The following is a 21,563-nucleotide window of genomic DNA, read 5'->3' as shown; positions in this document are numbered from 1 at the left end:
CAGTTACTAATCAAATAAAGTAATAACAAGTTTAATTATTTAATGAAAAAAACACAAACATACCTAAATAAAACCTCACCATAGTGGTGTAGTATAATTTACACAGTGTAGTTAAAAACAATAATACATGTGATGGGGCCGATGTTAAAAGGTATAGTATAGCAGTTTAAAAAGCACCTCACGTGAACTCATAGACTCCGTGTCAGTCCCACACAGAAATGTTTTAACAAAAACACTGACAGTAGCAGAACTTGATTGAACGGGGCCAACGTTATTACCATAACCCTGGTTCCGTGAAAGAGAATGACAACCATTACCGAATAGGAAGAGCCTCTCTGACCGTCAATCACTGAGCATATATAAAAAAGCTGCCCTATCATGGCCCTGCTGTAAGGAGGAAGCTGTACCAAAGTTGTCGTGGCTCAAGATTACTGACAGTACAGCCCCACGGCGATAGCAACAGAGCCCACATGACGCCTAAGGGCATTCCGCCTGCAACATTCTAGAGCCCAGAGAGGGCCTTGCTCGGTTTGCAACATCAAGGCGATAAAAACGCACAAATGTCTGACTACCTGTCCATGTAGCAGCATTGCATAACTCATCTAAGGAGGTGCCATGAAGGAAAGCCCATGAAGTTGCCCGGCCCCTGGTAGAATGGGCCGTAATGTCCCCCGGTAACGGGGAGTCCGTCTGTTCAAACGCCAAACATATTGCATCTGTCACCCAGTGCGCTAGACGTTGCTTCAATACGGCTTGACTTCTAGAGGAGGACCCATAGCAAACAAACAGCTGGTTGGACTGTCTCCAAGATGCCGTCCTCTCTGGGTAACAACGCAGAGCCCGAACTGGGCATAGAGTGTGCTGTCTACTGTCCTCCTCTGACTTGTGCGGGGAAGGTCTGAAAGTTTTCAAAACCACTGGTTGTTTAATATGGAATGAGGATACCACCTTTGGCAAAAAGGATGGATTTGTTCTTAATGTTACCCGCGAGTCATTTCCCATAAAAGCCATGTATGTATCATCAATGGACAGTGTATGAAGCTCACTTACTCGTCTGGCAGACGTAATGACTATTAAAAATGCCACCTTCAATGAAACAGGGTGCAGTTCTGCTGACGCCATGGGCTCAAATGGAGGACCCGTAAGGGCCCGCAGTACCAGTTCTAGATCCTACTTGGGGTCTATACTTTTCAGGGGATGACGAAGCCTCCAAGCCCCTTTAAGAAATTGCACTGCCAGGAAATGTGCCCCAAGGGACACCGAGTCAATTTTGTAATGACACACTGATATTGCTGCCAGGTTTACCTTCAAAGTGGACGCTGATTTTCCTGCGTCAAACAAGTGTTGTAAGAAGGTTAATATCGTCTCAATAGGGCAATTCACAGGATCGTGACCTTCGGAAAGGCATCAGTCTTGGAAAACTTTTCGTTTATATGCGTACTGGGCTCTAGTGCTCAGCGCCCTAGCAGACTGTAGTATCTCTACCACTGCATCTGGCAAACCTCGTCTGAATAGACGGCTCTGTTCAACGGTCAGACCCAGAGTTGGTGCTGGGCTGGGTTCAGGTGCAATAATAGCCCCTCCTCTTGGCTCAGGAGGTCCTTGCGCAGCAGGAGCTGCCATGGCTGCTCCGACAACAAGTCGGAAAGGAGAGCAATCCAGTGGCGTCTCGGCCGTCTGGGTGCAACCAGCAGAACCTGTGCTCTCCACCCTGATCATCTCTAGTGTCAGGGGTAATAATAGTAGCTGAGGGAACCATATGTCCCTGTGGCCAGGGGTGAGCTAGCGCGTCTACTTCCAGGGGCCCCCCGTCTCTCTCCATGGAGAAACATAGGGAGCAATGAGCGGACTCGGCTGTGGCAAAGAGGTCAACTCGTGCAGGTCGAAACCTCTCCCAAATCTGCTCCACCACTTGAGGATGCAGCCTTCACTCCGAGCTGTCTGGAGCTCTTCTGGACAGGAGGTCTGCTGCCTTGTTGTCCACACCGGGGAGGTGAACTGCCCTGATAGAACGCAAGTTTCTATGCGTCCAGGACAGGAGTCTGTGCGCTGCATGGTGAAGGCCCGGTGAGCCAGGCCGCCTTTGTGGTTTATGTAGGCTACCACTGTGGTATTGTTTGTTTTGTTTGTGTGCTAATTGCTGCCGAAAACAGGATAACGCCAGGCTCACTGCTTGCAGTTCTTGGACATTTATATGAGCTTGCTGCCATTATCCCTTCTACTGGCCTCTTATTCCTCTCCCAATCCAGACTGCTCCCCAGCCCAAGTAACCACTTCCCTTCTGTGGGGGGATCCGAGGGGAGATCCGAGGTGCAGATTGCCGGGACGGAGTCACCACTCCATTGTCTTTCGGCATTGTCTGGACACTCGCACCAGCCAGTACCGATCTCAGACTGGGTGCACCTTGAGCGTATTTACCCAGGCTTGATGCGGGCGCATTCTCAGCAGCCCTAAGGGAAGGATTCTCAAGGCGGCTGCCATCTGCCCCAACAACTTTTGATATACTTTGACCTGTAGGAGTGCATCCTCTCTGAATAGGGAGAGTGTAGCCTCCAACAACTAAATCCTGTCTTCCGACAGTGAGGCAAGCATGCTCACAGAGTTCAATCTGATCCCCAGGAACACAGTTGACTGAGTCGGTACGAAGTTGCTTTCTATTGATGTATCAAGGGCCCTAACTTAGTCACATGATCTATGACCTGTTTTGTGTGTGCCTCTGTGCATGCTTTGGAATACATTGCCTTGAAGCGCAGATATTTTCTGTGTGCGGGACGGATCGGGATGTGAAAGTAGGCGTCTTGCAGGTCGATCGATGTGGACCAGTCGCCCGGTTGGATGGATGGGGGATACGCTGTGCTGTCAACATGTTGAACTTCCTCTGTTTGAGGAACAAGTTGAGGACCTGAGGTCCAGAATTGGTCTGAAACCTACGTCCCTTTTGGGCACCAGGAAGTACCTGGAATAAAAGCCGCTGAGGGCATCGCTTGGACTTACCAGGCGTACAGCATTTTTCTGTTGAAGATTGGCGATCTCCTGTTGAAGGAGTATCGCTCTCACTGGTTCAGTGGTGGTGAGGAGGACACCCTTGAAGGGTGGTGGACCTATGCAGAATTGTAGAGTGTATCCATGTCTCATAGTCAATAGCACCCAGGAGTACTGGGTGCAGCCTTGCCATGGGTTGTTGCCGTTGGTCAGTCTGGTTGTGTGTGGGGGTGGGGGGGTGTTGGTGGCAGCTGGGGGCCCCTCAGGGGCGGTCTCCCTTGGGTTTGGGAGGGGGCGGGTATTTCTTAGGCCCCGGCCTCTGTCTCCAGCCGGAGAACCAGTTACCCCTGGCCTGCAGCGCTCCCTTGCCACTGGCCCTGCCTCTGCCTGCTTGTCTACTCTGGGTTGGAGGGCGGTGTCAGACCCTTTTACCCAAGCACGCTGTGAATGCCACTTTGGGCGCTGATGATAAGCCTGAAGGTGCAAAAACTTGGAGACGACCTCCGTGGCTCCTACCTCTCAAGGCTCACATCAATGGTCGCACCAAATGTCTACCTCGGTGTACTGGGGGTATCCAGTAGCGCCACCTTCTCGGTCTCCACGACCTTGACTTGCATCAGAAGAATCAGTTCCCCTTTTCCTCCCGTTCTGTCGGCCAGGGAACATCCGTGGCTGCAGATGCACACTGAATCAGTTCCTGGAACTCTTCCCTCTGCAACACAGGTGGCAATGGCGGTAAGGGATGCTGTGAAGGACAGCTCGTCTGGGCTAGGGGTTCTAGGTAGAGGGGATGGGGAGCGAGACTGTGGGGGCTCGAGAGCCTCTGCGAGGGCTTTGGACCACTGACCTCATTCTCCCTTGGCTCAGGAAGAGAGACTCTGCTGGGGATAGGGCTATTCTCCAGCGCTTAGTTCTTCTCAAGAACCTCCTACATGGAGAGCAGTCTAGCTCACCTGCCAGTGGTTTGGCCGCATGGTCTGGCCCTAAGCATCTGGTGCAGGACCGGTGCTTGTCTTGCCTGGGCAGCTTCGCCGTGTTCACACTGGTGGAAACCAGCAGAGGACCCAGTCGACTGTACCGACATGGCTTGCAGGTGAAGCTGCTGCGCTCGGTGCCGATAGTACCGCGGTCGGTGCCAGGCTGTAGACGCTTTAAAGTGATTCACCTGTGCCGAATTACTCAGTGCCGGGACCTGCGTCGAGGAGAGAGCTGTTGGTGCCAAGTCGGTGCCGAGTCAATTGGCGCCGAGGTCGGAGACGGCCCCGAAGCTATTCACTGGTGCCAAATCAATCAGTGCCGGGATCGGCGTCGAGAAGAGCGCGGTCGGTGCTGACGTGTAGCGTGGTCAGTGCCAGGCTGTAGATGGCTCTGAAAAGGTTCACTGTCAGCGAATCAATCAGTGCCGGGAATGGTGCCGAGGAGAGCGCGGTCAGTGCCGAGAAGTCGGTGCCGATGTGTAGCACGGTCGGTGCAAGGCTGTAGACGGCTCTGAAGATAGTCACCGGTGCCCAGTTAATCGGTGTCAGGATCGGCGTCGAGGGGAGCGCTGTCGGTGCCAAACAGTTGGTGCCAAGTCAAACGGGGCCGGGTAGGCATTGTTTTTCTCAACCTTGCAGTCTGCAGGAAAAACCGCAGTCGATGCCGAGGTATGCAGCCGATTCAATCAGCATGGTCGCCAAGGGCAAGCACAGCCGCGCTAGGAAAGCCCGAGGTTTGAGAGAGGTGCTAGGCCCGAGCTGGTTTTTTTTTTTTTCTGGTCGCTGTGACTGATGAAATCGGCATAGAGTACGACACTGCGGAGTCTCCTTACAGCACCACAATAGCTCCTCACACGGTATAACAACTACACAAGGCCTCGTGCAGTGAAAAAAGAGTAATGGCCGCCGCCAATCTCAGAAGAGGGGTCGAAACCAGTAAACTGACGTGAGAATTAGGCGAGAGCACTCTTAATAACGCTCGAAAGTGCGATTTACCGTGGAATTTAATAAATTTGCGGGTAAAATCCAACAAACCAGCCAATTTCGGTACAAGAAGGCAAATGCAATCTGTTACCTGTCTCAGTGAAGTGAGAGAGAAAATGGCGATGTGCTACTGAGAGGACGTACCTCTTCAACAGGAGATGGGAGGGACTTCCCCCTCACAGCAAGGGCCCTGATAGGGCAGCTGCTTTATATATGCTCAGTGACTGACGGTCAGAGAGGCTCTTTCCATTCGGTAATGGTTGTCATTCAAATGAAAGAGAACTCGATTATTTTCATCCCAGACGCTGGTTGCTATGGGAGCAGTGCAAGAAGTCCCGGATGTCCCACCACAAGAATAGGTTAATGGGGCACTAAAAAAATGTGTTATTCTTACCGCAAAATAGTACAGACCTGCCTTTGATAGCTCAGTTGGTAGAGCGGAGGACTGTAGTGGAGAAACATAGGTATCCTTAGGTCGCTGGTTCAAATCCGGCTCGAAGGACGTTCTTTTTTTTTTATTTTTAGATCAGATCACCGTAGAAATAGAACAGTTTATTCACAAATAAAGACATTAACACATGTTTAATTATGTTTATTTTGCGGCTACATTGACATTAGATGAGCAAAACTCCTGTTTGTGCCAGTATCAATGAACGAACACTTTACAAGAAAATTAACATTGTTGATGTACAGCTATACTTTTATATTGTAGAAAATATTAACTGTGTGCATATATGTAGACGTATAGAAAAATGCAATAACCCTTCCTTCAGCATTCATCAGCATATCTGAACCAAATGTAAGGATTGTATTCAGTGTTTGCCACAACACCATGGAAGATATTCCATGCCAAAAATAAATAAATGAATAAATATCGAAATAAATAAATGAATAAATTACATATAGAAATAAATAAATACATAGACATTGACTTATTAATGCATTTATTTATTTATTTATTCATTCATTTATTTTAGATTTTGGCACGGAATATCCTGCATATAACATGACGTGTCTCTTCCTAAATCCAAAGGTTATTTCCTATATTCGCGTGCTGGAAAGTGCATTTCATTTACACCCCTCTGCCGCTAGATGTCAGTAAATCAACAACAAGCAGTGTAGAATTGCGCACCTGTTACCATTCAAGAATATGCCTTTCTTTTCTTTTTTTGTTGTGCGCTCTGGCAGTGCATAATAACAGTACAATACGCCAGGATCTCACTCCAGACCAGAAGGTTGCGTGTCCAAATCACGTGGGCATGAAGCTTTTTGTTTCTGTTCAACACACTATTCCATTGTTTTTAACGTGAATGCATTTTAGTGTGTAATTCTGTCTGCCAGTATTTACCGAGACCAGTCATGTTTTATCAGCAAAACGTCTATGAGTGTAAAACAGTGGGCTACTCTGGAATGCTAGTCGGCTCCTGTAATGCTGTGTTCTACTTTAGCAGAGTTTGCCTGAATGTACCGTTCATAACCTCCCACTGTTATAAAGGGCATGCCTAACATGACTCTTATAGTAAAACTCTGCTATATAGGCTTTCCCATGAATAAAAACACCACAACACTTTGAAAATGAACTGAAAATACACTGACGTGCTAACAAAGCAATCTCCAGACACACCAGTATCAGCTCTCCAACAAGCTGTCTGAATAAGGTGTGGTCACAGTGTGCTGCAAGGCTATGAACCAGGCAGTGTTTGGCTGCAAATGGGTATGGAGAGGTCATCAGCAGCAGGTCTCCTGGATGGATCCCCAGGTTCGCGACCATGGTGTAATTATCACCTTGTTCTTACCAACTAAGCTAAACTTAAACTAAAAGCTAAAATAAATAAATAAATAAATAAATAAATAATAACAATAACAATAACGTGTGTTGTGAAGTGTGTGTAAAGTGCTGCACGATCCAGGACTTGCTTCAACGAGTAAGTGTAAATGTAAATGAGACAGCAACAGCATACTGAGAAGCTGACACACCCACAATTAATGGAAGTCAGCACCCCTAACAGACTGAAAGCCACCAGGGAGATAGAAGATGGTCAAAACAGCTGGGTTCAGGTAGGCAGAGGCAGGGAAAAAAAGAAACTTCATCAAACACAACCGCCAGAAATCAAAACATTCAACAAATCTGAGCCACTTCAAAATTTATATGATCAAAACCAAAATCAAGAGAATGAAAGGAAGAACATCCAGGACCCTATTGACAGTGGTGACCAGACAGCAAAAACAAGGGAGGTCATGATTGTTGGGGACTCCATATTGAGAAACACAGCAAGTTCAGTTTGCACTTTGGACCCCCTTACTACAACAGTGTGCTGCCTTCCAGGAGCCTCTGTCACGTACATCACTGAGAACGTGGACAGGCTCCTAAAACAAACAGGAGATGATCCGTTAGTAGTCGTCCACATCAGTACAAACAACATTGGAAGAGACAGACCAAAGTCCCTGCAAAACAATTTCAGAGAGCTAGGAAGGAAATTGAAAGACAAGACCAAAACTGTGGTATTTTCTGGGATACTGCCGGCACCTTGCAAAGGAGCATATGGACAGCTGGAAATAATTAATCTAAACGCATGGCTGAAAATATGGTGCGCACAGGAAGGCTTCACCTATCTTGATCATTGGACCACATTTACAACAAGAACTATCTATATAGACAGGACGGACTGCGCTTAAATAAAAAGGGAATCAATCTACTAGGAGAAAAGATCCTTGAGGAGGTTCATCTGCTTTCCTCTTTCTCTCTTTCTCAGCCAGTTAACCCGAAACCATGCCGTCCTGTCCTTATTGATGATATTCGGCTGGGGGAAGGGAAGCGGACGCATTTTCGGTATATCCGCTTTCGGGCGGGGGATGACTCGGCAGCTGTCCCCCAGCTGCTCCCAATAACTGGCACTGTGCTGTCGTCGGTTTCTGGGCGGGGTTTGTGCAGCACCAGGGATCCCCTCTGGCTGTACCATCTGTCAATCTCTCTTTCTTCCCTATTTAAGTTGTGCACTATTTCCTACTTTTGTCTTTCATTTTGTGTTGGTCCTCCTCCTCCTCCCTCCTCCTCTTCTTCTTCTTTTCTTCCTTCACCACATTATCCGCACAGGGCTCCCTCTGGGGGGGAAGTGAGTATCACTCCCCCAGCCAGGCTCTTTTTCCTTTTCAGGTCCAGGTACCTTTCTATCCCCCCTGTCGCCACAACCGCTCAAGCAGCTAGCAGATCTTCAAGCAGTAGGGGACCTGTCCTGTCTGTTCGACTTTGTCACTAACACTCTGTCGCCCAAGTCACACAAGCACTCCATTCCCCTTCCACCTCCATGAAATAGATTTATCTAAATGCTAGAATTATCAGAAACTAAATGTTAGAACTTGAAGCTACTGCACTAACAAGTAACTATGATGTGATAGGTGTTACAGAAACTTGGTTGTCTGAGAGTGATGGGGACAAATATAATATTAGTGGGTATACACTGTATAGAAAAGACAGACAGGCAGGACAGAAAAGGTGGAGGGTTAGTGCTGTACATCAAAAATAGTCTTGAAGCCCAGGTATTATATCTGGAAGAAAAAAACAATGTAAAATCAATATGGTTCAGAATAAATGGATACAAATTCAAAGGGCATAATAATAGTAGCATGCTATAGAACACCAAATTCAGGTAGCGAGCAAAATAATCTGTTATACAATGACATTGGAAATGCATGTAGCAAAGGGGAAGCCATACTAATGGGGGATTTCAACTTCCCCCATATAAAATGGGAAAACCCGATGGGGAGCACGACAGACTAAATTGAAATGGTAGAAATGACAAATCACTGCTTCCTAACACAATCTGTCAAAGCACTGACAAGGGGAGGCATGCCTTGATTTAGTCTTTTCAAATAACAAAGACAGAATAACTAAAGCAGAGGTAAGAGAACCATTGGCACACTCAGACCACAACATGGTCTATTTTGAAGTCCTTTTTAAAAAGCCCAAAAGTAATGACTAAAGCTAAGATTTACAATTTTAGGAAGGCATACTATGACGGAATGAAACAGAGACTAAGAGAAGTAGATAGAAGTAAAATAGAGAAAACATCCACAGTAAAATTATGACTGTTTTAAAAAAATGTAGTAGTAGAGGCGCAAAACAGTTACATCACAAAAGTAGACAAATTTAAATCTAATACTAAATTGACAAAATGGTTTAATAGATCAACTAAACAAAAAATATTTAGAGAAAAAAGGCACATTGCAGAGCATTTAAAAGGGACCAAAAACAAAGTACACAGAAAGAGTACTTGGAACTGCAAACACAAGTCAAAAAGGAAGTTAGAAAGGCCAAGAGATAGAAATGAGCATTGCCAAGGGGTTAAAACCAATTCCAAAAAGCTGTTCAAATATTATAACAAGAGAACATTCAAAGAGGAGGTTAAATGTTTAAGAGATACAAACGGCAAAATCAAAGACAAAGAGAAAACTATAGCAAATACATTAAATTACTACTTTTCACAAGTTTTTACAAAGTAGGATACAGACAAAATGCCCCACGTCAAGCTGTTCCTATCCAGTTTTAAATAATTTTAGCATAACCGAGGCAGACGTGTCAAAGGGTCTAGGAGCTCTCAAAATAAACAAATCCCCTGGGCCCGGTGAGAGCCTTCCAATAGTACTCAAATAAATGAAAGTAGTTATTTACAAACCGCTAACCAAGATAATGCAACAGTCTCTTCACACAAGGGTTGTACCGACATACTGTAGAATTGCAAACATAATACCGATCCACAAAAAGGGAAACAAAACTGAATCAGGTAATTACAGACTAATAAGCCTGACTTCTATTATATGTTAACTTATGGAAACTAACTATATAATAACTATAAAATGGAAAATCACCTATATGGTAACAGTATCCTGGGAGACAGTCAGCATGGTTTTAGGAAAGGGAGATCGTGTCTAACTAACCTGCTTGATTTTTTTGAGGATGCAACATTGCAAAGCATAAGCATATGACATGGTTTATTTAGATTTCCAGAAAGCTTTTGACAAAGTCCCGCACAAAAGATTAATTCTCAAACTAAACGCAGTTGGGATTCAAGGAAACACATGTACATGGATTAGGGAGTGGTTAACATGTAGAAAACAGAAAGTACTGATTAAAGGAGAAACCTCAGAATGGAGTGAGGTAACCAGTGGAGTACCACAGGGATCAGTATTAGGTCATCTGCTATTCCTAATCTACATTAACGACTTGGATTCTGGTATAGTAAGCAAACTTGTTAAATTTGGAGAAGACACAAAAATAGGAGGAGTGGCAAACACTGATGCAGTAGCAAAGGTGTTTAAAACAAGTGTGCTGCATCTTTTGTGTGAGCCGATCCTTGAGCTGCACTGTCCTCGGAGGAGCCGATCTCAGAGCTGCACTGTCCTCGAAGGAGCCGATCTCAGAGCTGCACTGTCCTCGAAGGAGCCGATCTCAGAGCTGCACTGTCCTTGGAGAAGCCGGTGTCAGAGCTGCACTGTCCTCACAGAGCCAGCGTAGCTCCATGTCCTCTCAGTGGAGCCCTTCACCATCCTAATACCCGCTTCAATCCTCACGCAGAGCAGAGCTTTCTTATTCCTATCTAATTACTTAAAGAATGTAAATGGATAGTTAGCTCATTTTTTTTTTATACATTTCTTTTTTGGTTGTGGCTTTACACATCAGAAGTGGTACAGAACCACGATGCCATTTAGACAAGCTCCTGTTTCTACTTTCATCACTAGAAAGTTATGAAGAGACCTCAAAAGACAAGTTCTGCTAAAACTTAAAATAAGAAATGTAAAAAAGACTCTAGCCTTTGTTTTAGCCTTTGGTTACTACAAACCCACATTCACAATGCTCTCAGTAATACTGATGACCATTGACATTGCCAGTAGCGGAGTCTGTTGGGTTGCGAATGCAGGTTTATGATATTTAAAAATAGGGCTTTTAAATCACCTTATAAAAACACCTGTTATAAAGACCGTTTTACGCTGTCCCTTCAGTGGTCATTTTCCTGCAAATTTCAGTCACAACGGGAAAGGAAATTTGACTGACTGTTGTAGAGTAGAGCTTGGCTGGAAGGTGATTCCTTGTACAATACTATATACATTGTTGGTGTTTCAGGAGGAACAGTCTCAATGTAACCAGTCACCCTGGAGACTTTTCTACTGATTCTACAAATAGCACATTTTAACACTTAACACAAGACCCTGATTGATTTCTGTGGTGTGCCTACATCTGTGTTGTACTATGAATGCACATGAATTCCCTGCTTCTTTGTTTTATCAGTCACAGATGTTGAATTTCCAAGACTAACCTTGACTTTTGTTTGTTTGCAAAGTAATGCTTGCCGGTTTTGTGCCACGTTAGCTGAAATTTCAATATAAATTAGAACCGCAGCTGTTGTGTGGTCCCCCCTCCACCCCAACCTGTCCACTGTGCAGTTTTGAAGTGAACATGTCTGGACTAAATGTCTCTTTGGGATATTTCCTGGCAGTCCTTGCCCTCAGTGAGGTTGCCCGTCGTCTGCTGAGGAAGCTTCCCGTGCTCGGGGGTTTCTCTGGTGAGCTCCCTGCCTCTTTCATGCTCGTGGCCTGCTGGCATGAGCTGCGGACTTTAATGGAAGTGGGAGCATGGGCAGGGGGATTCGGCCCGGACGTCTCTGTGACTTTGCTCTTTCTCATTCTGGTGGTTCACGGAATTTGTTCGCAGGGGGCTTCTGGTAATCCCACGGTGACTCTACAGTGCTTCCTCCTCTTAACAGTCTCACCCTGGGTTGCCCTCTCCAGCCTGGTGGGTCAGTTTGCAGGAGCAGCCCTCGCCAGCGCCCTGGCCATCCGCTACTGGATGCTTGAGCTCACGGATATGCACATGATCCAGAACATGATGTCCCGGGATTGCAGCGCGGCGTTGCGAGTCTCGGTCCCACAGGGTGCCTTCGCAGAAGGTGTGTGCGCATTCTTTTTCCACCTTCTTGCTCTGCGACTCCGGCACAGCACCGCGCTCTTCAGGGTCCCGCTCACAGCGCTAACTAGCACCTTTCTCACTTGTGCAGGTGAGTTGATTAGAAACAACACTGGGCTCATGGCATTAAAGGCCCTGTGAGCATAATAATAATAATAATAATAAAAAATTAGTGTTGATCTTGCTTTGTGAAATGTGAATAGAATGTTATTATGAATGTGAGCTGCATTCTTATTAGTATTAGTAGTTGTATTATGTATTATATCAATAAACATAACAATTGTGTCATCGTCAACAGTAGATATTTAGAACCCTTTGCACACCTGTACAGCAGTAGCTTCCAATGACATTTCTTCTTCCGTTTACTGTTCCTCTACTTTTTTATGACATTTCCAATTGTTCAGAGTGGCTCTTACTGCAATTAGTCCAAGTTTTTGTTTTCCTTATAAGGTGCTTTTCGGTACAAGTTTTGGCGCAGCTTATCAGTTCTATATCAGTTGCCTGCCAAAGACCTATTTAATAAAGCATCTTTATATTAGTAAACACCAGTACCATCTAGTGCACAGTTAGTACATTGCCAGCAAAACAAAAAGAAACTAGTTTGCAAAGTGGCAATCACTAGATGGTGCTGGTTGTTACATGTATCTGTTGCAAGTAACTGGAACTGAAGAGCAGCTCTTTAACACATATACAAAAAAAAAAGCACAGCATATGAGAAACAAGTTAGTAAAACAGAGCACAAATTGCAAACATCAAAGGGAGGACAATAAAAAAAATGACAACAGAAAATGAAAAGTCAGGCTCCTTACTCTACTCTTATGTGTAGCAGTGTGCTGCGGTGCTTGTCTAATATTGCAGTGCTCTCCTTGCAGCTAGCAGTTACACTACTGGCCTCTTCAATCCAGCGCTGGCTTTCACACTCACCTTCCACTGCTCCGGATACACGTTGCAGGAGTACGCCACCGTCTACTGGCTCGGGCCAATCACTGGTGAGAGACTGTCCTCAAGAGTCATATAGACTCACACACAAACCCACCTCTGCTGGTTCTGCATGGGTAATGAAGATATCACCACCGAGGGACAGTGTCGGTTAGACCCCCTCACTTTTTTTAGTTTTAGGTGATTGTTCAAAATAGAGGGCTAACCCTTTGAGACTGGTTAGAGCTGCACCCTGATCCTCACCCCCATTTGTATAGAGCTACACCTTGATCTTAATCCCATGTGAAGTGTACAGCTACACCCTGACCCTCACCACCATGTAGTGTGGAGCTGCTCCCTGATCCTCACCACCATGTAAAGTGTAAAGCTACACCCCGATCCTAACCATGTGTATAGAGCTACACCATGATCCTAATCCCATGTAAAGTCTAGAGCTACACCCTGATTCTCACCCCATGTGTAGAGCTACACCATGATCCTAATCCCATGTAAAGTGTAGAGCTACACCCTGATCCTCACTCCCATGTGTATAGAGCTACACCATGATCCTAATCCCATGTAGTGTAGAGCTACACCCTGAACCTCACCCCTATGTGTATAGAGCTACACCATGATCCTATTCCCATGTAAAGTGTAGAGCTACACCCCGATCCGCACCATGTGTATAGAGCTACACCGATCCTCACCCCATGTGAAGTGTAGAGCTACACCCTGATCCTCGCCCCCATGTGAATAGAGCTACACCGTGATCCTCACCCCATTTGAAGTGTACAGCTACACCCTGATCCTCAACCCACATTAAGTGTTTCTTGTGTTGTAATCCAGGAATGACCCTGGCCCTGTTCCTGTATCAGGGACACATCCCTCGCCTCTTCAGCAGGAACCTGCTCTACTCCCAGAAGAGCCGCTACCGGGTCCCGCAGGCCAAGACTGCCCAGGATCAGGGGGGCAGAACGAAGGACGGGTGAGGGGCCCAGAGACACAGCACTCGCCTGCCTCAGACCAGCCACGCCAGCACTCACTGAATATCAGCTAGTTTGTTTTTAATAAAAGGACAAAGGACTATAACAACATCTACACATGATGGCCAAAAATGATATATTCATTATGGAAGTTGTGTCACCTTTAATAGAACTATCTGAGGATATTTGCAGAAATTAACTTGTACATTTACACATTCTTACATTTTCCATGCTTTTGCAGGCCCTAGCTTGCATCCATTTTTTTTAATGTGAGCATCACCTTTAAACAACTTCAGTGTTCAGTGTGTTGTTCAGCATTGCGAGATGTGATGAATATTAAATAGACAAACATTTCAACCTGGAAGTCTTTCAACTTCATAAGAATTATAAAAAGGGGCAGTGTCACTTTTTTTTTTTTTTTTTTTTTTTTTTTTTTTTAAATACAAAACACATGTCTTAATTCACTACCCTTAAAAATGTGTAATCTACAAAAAAGACAAAGATATTTTAGAATACTTTGTTTTATGTTTTAAATGTTCAATAAAAACAACTATTTTACAGACAAACCTTGCTGTGGATTCAAACAGTTGAGATTAAGCAGGCTGAAGACATGACTGTGTTCAGTTCAGTGCCGCGCCCCCTAGTGGGCTGAAGGGAATACATTAAACACACATGGCACAAACACATGTTGTTCATTTCCAGGCCAGCCCTTTTAGAACAGCCAGATTCCCTGGATGCATGACATCTTCAGCTGAGGGCTTGGGGTGTTGTGGAGGGCCTGGGGGGTTGGGGGGCTGCGGGCCTGGCCTCTGAATTCAGTTCTGTTCAAACAGGAGACAAAAGAAGTCAGTATTGCACACTCAAATGAAAGCGAATCCCGCTATCATTTCGGCTGTATTAACTTAGAAACACCCACTTCTAGCACTGAGGAAAAGACTAGAACATTTAGATAGTCCTAATTCAGAGCACTGGACAGATGTAAAGACTGCAGTGAACCTCAAAACTACAACCACATCAAGGATGGAAGGCGTTTATCCACCTGAGGAACAATACAAGGAAAGCAATACAGTACAATACTGTAGTGTTTACAGAGCATTACACATACTTACACTGTCAATTCATGACTCTGTTGCTTAGATAGTAAAATGATGCAGTGTATGCACTATAACTGAAATAAAAGGTATCAGAAATTGAATGTATTACGTAATGCATCTGGAAGAGTTACTGTCATTGTAAAACATCTGCATTGGAACAGGGACTAAGCCACCCCTAGATTACTGTACAGTATAGCACATCACTGGATTAGAGTGCTGTACAGCACTGGGAAGCTCTTGTTTGGGTAATCCTAGGATAACAGACAGTTGATTCCAGACTGCTGGAAAATAAACCGAAAAGCAGATTATATGTACACTGCGGTTCAGTTAAAAACCAAGGCTTTAGATATAAGACTTAAAGTGTACGCATGTGCACCATAAGAAACTAGAAGGAATAAAATGCATTTTTGATCCGAAGAGATATGAATACAGTTGTGTGGGTGTGACCTTGCCGGAACTATGCTATGGGCAGGAACCCCTTGCTGTGCTGGGGCAGCGAGTCTCACCCGGCTTGGGCTGGTTTTGCAGCAGGGCTTCGGGCCGCTCCACCCACAGCTGGTACTCAGGGTCGTTGCGGAAGCGCTTGGTCTGCCCGCAGCTCAGGCATCGCACTACTGTCAGCCTCTGTCTCCGATTACACTCTGAGGAGGAAGAGGGAGCAGAAACACACGGCGGTGAAGAGACTCACTGACTGACTGCTTACGGAACAGCATGGTGTTTTCTGTGGCAGTCACTAACTAGTATACTAGAGGCATTGCATCCAGAAGTATAAAAACCCTGACTAGTGATACTTTTAGAAATACTAAAAGAAACAACCACCTCGACCACAGGACACACTTTCTCAGAGTCTTTAGAACGTACTTCTCTGTCTCACTGTTGCAGTTACTCCAGGAACCAGCAGGGACCAGCATTTTTTACACACTGTTCTCTTAACAGAAGGATCTCTGTAGAACAAAAAAAGAAAGATTGTGACTATGATGATGATGTCATATGGGAGACTGTATTTTTGTCCCAAGCACTGCCAACTCATTTGGTGTACCATGTTCAACTTACTGTTATGAACTTCTGTAGAACTGAACCACTTACACTACCAGTCAAACGTTTCAGAACACCCCCATTTTTCCAGATTTTACTGAAATTTAAGGAGTTCAAGTCCAGTGAATAAACTGAAATGGTACAAAGGTAAGCGGTAAACTGCCAGAGAGAACAAGTAATGGGTTAACAACTTACAGCTGTTCTGCTGCAATGGAAATAAATTAAGCCTTGAACGTTGATGCCAACTTTTGTTGATTACTTACAAACCCTCCGTCTGTATAAAAGCAGTGTTGGAACTGACTGTGTTGCTACACCCTCTTAAGCATTATTTGGACAGTATTGCACTGCAGGAAGTACTATATTGCTATCATAATGGCGAGAAAAAGGCAATTAACAAAGGAAGACAGACAGACCATTCTAACCCTTAAAAGTGTAGGTCTTTCCTTTAGAGAAATTGCAAAGAAAGCCAAGCTGTCAGCGACTACAGTTTCCTACATCATCAAAAAGCACTTGGAAACTGGAGGAAACTCTGACAGGAAGAGGTCTGGCAGACCCAAAGCCACAACAGAATCAGAAGACAAGTTTCTGAGAGTCAACAGCTTGCGTGATAGGCGGCTCACAGGACAACAGCTTCAAGCACAGCTTAATACTGGTCGAAGTAAGCAAGTCTCAGTTTCAACTGTGAAGAGAAGACTTCCAGCTGCAGGTTTGTCAGGTCAAGTGGCAGTAAGAAAGCCATTGCTAAGATGGCAAAATAAGAAAAAGAGGCTTGCCTGGACCATGAAGCACCGTCAGTGGACTAATGAAGACTGGAAGAAGATCTTATGGACCAATGAATCAAAATTTGAAATGCTCGGTTCATCACGCAGGGCTTTTGTACGCCGTCGAGTAGGCAAAAGGATGGTTCCTCGGTGTGTGACACCAACTGTCAAACATGGAGGAGGAAGCGTGATGGTCTGGGGCTCTTTTGCTGGATCCAGAGTCGGCGACTTGCACTGAGTGGTACCCTGAACCAAAACGGCTACCACAGCATTTTGCAGCGCCATGCAATACCCTCTGGTATACGCCTAGTTGGTCAGGGGTTCATCCTACAGCAAGATAATGACCCAAAACATACCTCCAGGCTATGTCAGAACTACCTTAGAAGAAAAGAACAAGACGGTAGGCTTCAAATCATAGAATACTCAGCACAGTCTCCAGACTTAAACCCCATCGAGCTGGTTTGGGTTGAGCTGGACGGAAGGGTGAAAGCAAAGTGCAACACATTTGTGGAAACTTCTGCAACAGTGCTGGGAAGAACTTCCCAAACAATATTGGATTTCCATTGTAGAAAGAATGCCACGAGTGTGTTCAGCTGTTATATCTGCAAAAGGTGGCTACTTTGAGTCAAAAATTTAGATTAAATTTTGTTAAACAAAACGATTCCATGATTTATTTTTTATCTCCAATTGTTTATTTGTTCTATGCTTTAATTTCAGAGTGCATTGAGACATTAAACTGTGTAAACTTCAATAAAAACTGGAAAAATGGAGGTGTTCTAAAACTTTTGACCGGTAGTGTATACTGGACTTAAGTAAATGTAAAGCTAATATACTAGTGTTGATGAATTTGTTACCAAACTCAAACAACTCCAACCCGCCCCCCCCCCCCCCCCAAAAAAAAAAAAAAAACAAAACAAAAAGAACCTAAAACAGTCATTGACAAGATCAAAAATATGTTTTCTCCTGTTGCTTTGCATCAGATTTCTATGATCTCTGATGATAACGTGTGGACAGTTAACCCGAGTGGCCCATTGTATACTCACTGTCTGAGGACCAGGCGTCTGGATATGGTTCTCTGAGTGTGGCAGTAGAACCGAGCCAGCTCCACATTATCTGGGTTCTGGGCCAGGACACAGTGTGCAGCCTGCAAGAGACATACACTATTCAACTACAACACAGACACCACATCAACTAGGTTCATCACCTCAGAGTCCAAAAATCTAACTAACAGCAATCAGAGTACAGAGTTTACTTATTTCAAACTATTCACTCACTCAAAAGGTACTTTATTACAACCAATTCATGGGAGAGTGTAGATCTCACATTCAGTGTCAATGAGCGGAGGAGAGTGTAGATCAGCACTCCGTGTCAATGACCGGAGGAGAGTGTAGATCAGCACTCCGTGTCAATGAGCGGAGGAGAGTGTAGATCAGCACTCCGTGTCAATGAGCGGAGGAGAGTGTAGATCAGCACTCCGTGTCAATGAGCGGAGGAGAGTGTAGATCAGCACTCCGTGTCAATGAGCGGAGGAGAGTGTAGATCAGCACTCCGTGTCAATGAGCGGAGGAGAGTGTAGATCAGCACTCCGTGTCAATGAGCGGAGGAGAGTGTAGATCAGCACTCCGTGTCAATGAGCAGAGGAGTGGAGATCAGAACTCTGTGTTAATGATAAAGCATTCAAATGGTTTAAACCACAACAAATTATATAAAAAGACTAAAATAACAGCATTTTGTTTATTTTTTACTTAAATATATGTGTTCAGTGGCTACCGCTAATCAAGTTGAGTGTATTTCTTCTCTTTCTCTCTTTGTATAAGATTGTATGTTGTGCTGTGAACAGAAATTAATTGCTTGCAACAGGTGCTGTGAGCTCACTTACCATTCAGAGTGAAACAAGTGAAGAAACAGCGTCATGTGTTTGTAGGGACAGCTGTCTCTTCTTGGAATAGTAAATAAGAACCACCCCCCCCCACACACACACACAGACACACACATGGAGAGCTCAGTCCCAACAATGGTGCCTAATGGTACCTGATACAGGTAGTTCAGTCTCTGGAAGGCTTCCATCGTGTGCCTCTTGCTGTTCTCTCCACACTGGGGTCACACTGAAAGCTTCAACGGCAAGCCACCAGTGTCCAGTCAGTTCGTACCTAGCGATGCTCTTTAAACACTGAATCAGTATGACACATGTGGGATTCACAAGACATGGCAAATGCACAGTCAGTACAATTACAATCACCTTCTGAAAGAACTGATCATCCTGTTCTCTAGCTAGGGTAAGTGTACCTATTAATAAAAACTAAGCAAATCTGCTTTGCACATTTACTTCGACATACAAGGTGAGCCGAGGCTATCCTCCCCAATTAAAGCATTACAAGGGATTTGGATCTATGTAAATAAAAGCAAAACCACTACATACCATATACAATAACTTTTTATTCTACACTTCACTGAAAACAGCAAACAAACAATCAAACACAAAACAAGTATTTGTCCACTTTTTTTTTTTCAACCAAGAATCGGAGGGCTCGAGATACCCCAACAGCTTGCCCCAGATCTTTTCAAATTGAGCCATTTTGTTTTTATCTTCTGCCAAGCTTTTTTCAATGTTTAAATAGCAAAGCATGATATGTTTCCATTGCTGGATTTTAGGAGCGAAGCTTGACTTTCAGTTTTGCAGGGCCAAGAAAGGGAGCTCTCTTGGATCTTGATCCAGGGATTATTCCACAGCTGTGTACACTTAGGAATTGAAATAGGGTATTTTATTAAAGCTTTCATTTTATACCAAGATAGAATTGTAATATTAATTATGAAGTTCTCAGTATTGTGACTTCTGATTTTTTAAAATAGCTGAAAAAAAGTGTTTTTTTGGGCTGAATGACAATTTTCTAGATGTATCCACAGTTCTTCTGAAGCATTTATGATACGATAGAAATAGAAGACTTGCGAGGCGAGAAGATAAAGTTCAAGATTTAAAAAAAACAGTCCTTTCAGATATGTATTCAAGGAACACAAGCGAGACAACGGTTGGAACGGGCCAAAATTAAATAATCAGATATGCGTCACACGAGTTTAACCATCACTGAAGTCCACACTTGACTGCATATTGTTTTAAAGAGTTTTAGGAGGAATAATAAGGATTGTAGAGAATATGAATAAAAACTTGGGTCACCAAATCATTCTTACGAGACCGATTCTGCCATAGATATTAATAGGGCAGTGCGACCATTTTCTCAAGTCTGAGATCAAATATTTGATACTATTTCCGTTTTGTCTTTATTGAGTTAATATCCAGTAACGAATATTCTTTAAAAACAGACATGAGACAAGGCATTGATGACTCAATATTAGTTAAAGCTTAAATAATACATAAAAAATAAAGTTTGATTATTTTTTTCCAATATTAATCCCTTTAATTTCTTGCGACTGCTAAAGGCTCAATAGAAATTTTAAATGGTAATGGAGACAAGGGGCAGCCTTAATGGGTGCATCTGGATAAAGGAAATAATTCAGAATGATGATGTTGCTATAAATGTAGGCATGGGGAGAACGGTATAGAATTTTTACGATGTGAATTATTTGTGGAGGAGTCAAAAAACATTCAAGCCGATCAAAAGCTTTACCAGCCTCAACCGACATTAAGTAGAGATGAACGTTGTTCTTCTGAGCATACTGTATAAGACTTAAACAGGTACGGGTGTTGGTTTGTAAGTGTCTATTCTTGATGAAGCCAGTTCGGTTACAGTGAATTACCTCTGGTAATATATTAGTAATTCTGTTAGTGTTTGTTTTATTAATTTCATGTCACAGTTGATTAGACAAATAGGTCTGTAGTCATAAGGAGTGTCCTACTCAGCCCGATTTGGGAATAACTGAAATTACTGCCCGATACATGGAGGGAGGTAGCGAGTTTGTTAGACACTCCTGATTTGTTAGCAGCCACATAACACAGTTCAGTTTGTAACCGTTAGCTCTTTGTAAGTAGGAGGTGGTCCTGTTCTAGCTTCAGTTTTTGAAGTTCGGTTTTGTCAGTGTTTTTCAATAGCTCTGTAGATGCGATTCTCGTTTTTAAGGGGATATTAAAAATTAGGTTTTATATATTTTTTTTTTAAAAAAATCACGTTTCGCAGCTCTTTTGGTAGAGATTAGTGATGATTATAGGGTTCTAAAGTATTTAACAACAGATTATGCAGATAAAAATATCCTTCTCTAAGAGAGTAACTATTTCAGTAAGCTACATATCCCACAGAGCAAGTTTCTAAACACATGAGAAAGAGAGGAGATCACACATTTCACCTGCATAGGGATGGAATATTTGCTCCAGAACGATTTTTCCATTAGAAGTATACAAGACACTATAGTCGATACTCATAATCGCTTCATTGACCGGGTTAGAATAAATCATACATTAATATATCTGTACTACTGCCATTGACCGGGGTAGAATACATCACAAATTAATATACCTGTGCTAAAGCACAAGCTGTGCACGTCCTCAACCCCGTGTAACTTACCCAACAGAAAACACGGCGCGTCAAGGGAATCCAAAGAGTTCCGACTTATCCCCTATCTGTGTATAATAGATAATCTGCATCATTTCCTACTGCAAGCCTTTCTTTTTAAAACGATTGCATTTTTAAACACGATTCACCTGGATTTAATCACAAATACATCTAGTTAGAAGATATTTGCTTACACTGCCTTATGTCAATAAAGTTTTTTTAAATTATGGCTGCTGGCAATGGACATACTTCATCAAGCCACACAGGGCGCGTTTTGAAATTACCTTATAGTCACGCAAATAGGCGCATAAATAAAGGTCAATAATTGCAATTTACTTGCAGTGTAAAGCTAACAAATATAATCCGGTT

At 43.8% G+C, this 21,563-nt stretch overlaps 2 protein-coding genes and 1 non-coding gene across 4 annotated transcripts; 2 read left to right on the top strand and 1 right to left on the bottom strand.

Annotated features, from left to right (window-relative positions):
- The first annotated feature begins 5,357 nt into the window (after positions 1 to 5,357).
- Positions 5,358 to 5,445, top strand: trnay-gua. Its single transcript is given in 2 exon segments — positions 5,358 to 5,394; positions 5,410 to 5,445. It is a non-coding gene; the product is annotated as a tRNA-Tyr (tRNA).
- Positions 5,446 to 11,394: 5,949 nt separating this feature from the next.
- aqp12 (aquaporin 12) lies at positions 11,395 to 13,896 on the top strand. 2 transcript variants are annotated; one of them, XM_041264921.1, is made up of 3 exons: positions 11,395 to 11,992; positions 12,774 to 12,890; positions 13,666 to 13,896. In XM_041264921.1, exons 1-3 carry the CDS (start codon positions 11,395 to 11,397, stop codon positions 13,806 to 13,808), a joined length of 858 nt encoding a protein of 285 aa, XP_041120855.1. In that variant the 3' UTR covers positions 13,809 to 13,896. The 2 variants fall into 2 exon arrangements, with proteins under 2 accessions (XP_041120855.1, XP_041120854.1); XM_041264920.1 differs by having other exon boundaries at positions 11,395 to 11,996; positions 12,778 to 12,890.
- Positions 13,897 to 14,408: 512 nt separating this feature from the next.
- On the bottom strand, positions 14,409 to 21,411 carry rpp21 (ribonuclease P 21 subunit). Its single transcript, XM_041264922.1, has 6 exons — positions 21,207 to 21,411; positions 18,724 to 18,862; positions 17,736 to 17,836; positions 15,758 to 15,840; positions 15,403 to 15,537; positions 14,409 to 14,623 (listed from the first exon to the last, which is right to left on the bottom strand). Exons 2-6 carry the CDS (start codon positions 18,757 to 18,759, stop codon positions 14,550 to 14,552), a joined length of 429 nt encoding a protein of 142 aa, XP_041120856.1. The 5' UTR covers positions 18,760 to 18,862; positions 21,207 to 21,411; the 3' UTR covers positions 14,409 to 14,549.
- Between the last annotated feature and the right edge of the window lie 152 nt (positions 21,412 to 21,563).

Source organism: Polyodon spathula, chromosome 11, assembly GCF_017654505.1.
Source record: "Polyodon spathula isolate WHYD16114869_AA chromosome 11, ASM1765450v1, whole genome shotgun sequence".
NCBI classification, from domain to species: domain Eukaryota; kingdom Metazoa; phylum Chordata; class Actinopteri; order Acipenseriformes; family Polyodontidae; genus Polyodon; species Polyodon spathula.
Note: the sequence above shows the minus strand (reverse complement) of the source record. Positions and strands in the feature narration are given on the sequence as shown.

Excerpts from the sequence above, each read along its gene's own strand:
- aqp12 (XM_041264921.1), top strand. The coding sequence starts at position 11,395 with ATGTCTGGACTAAATGTCTCTTTGGGATATTTCCTGGCAGTCCTTGCC. Across the intron at positions 11,993-12,773 it reads CACCTTTCTCACTTGTGCAG|CTAGCAGTTACACTACTGGC; the intron begins GTGAGTTGATTA and ends CTCTCCTTGCAG. Across the intron at positions 12,891-13,665 it reads CTGGCTCGGGCCAATCACTG|GAATGACCCTGGCCCTGTTC; the intron begins GTGAGAGACTGT and ends GTTGTAATCCAG.
- rpp21 (XM_041264922.1), bottom strand. The coding sequence starts at position 18,759 with ATGGAAGCCTTCCAGAGACTGAACTACCTGTATCAG. Across the intron at positions 15,841-17,735 it reads AGACGCCTGGTCCTCAGACA|AGATCCTTCTGTTAAGAGAA; the intron begins GTGAGTATACAA and ends TTTGTTCTACAG. Across the intron at positions 14,624-15,402 it reads GCAAAACCAGCCCAAGCCGG|AACTGAATTCAGAGGCCAGG; the intron begins GTGAGACTCGCT and ends CTGTTTGAACAG.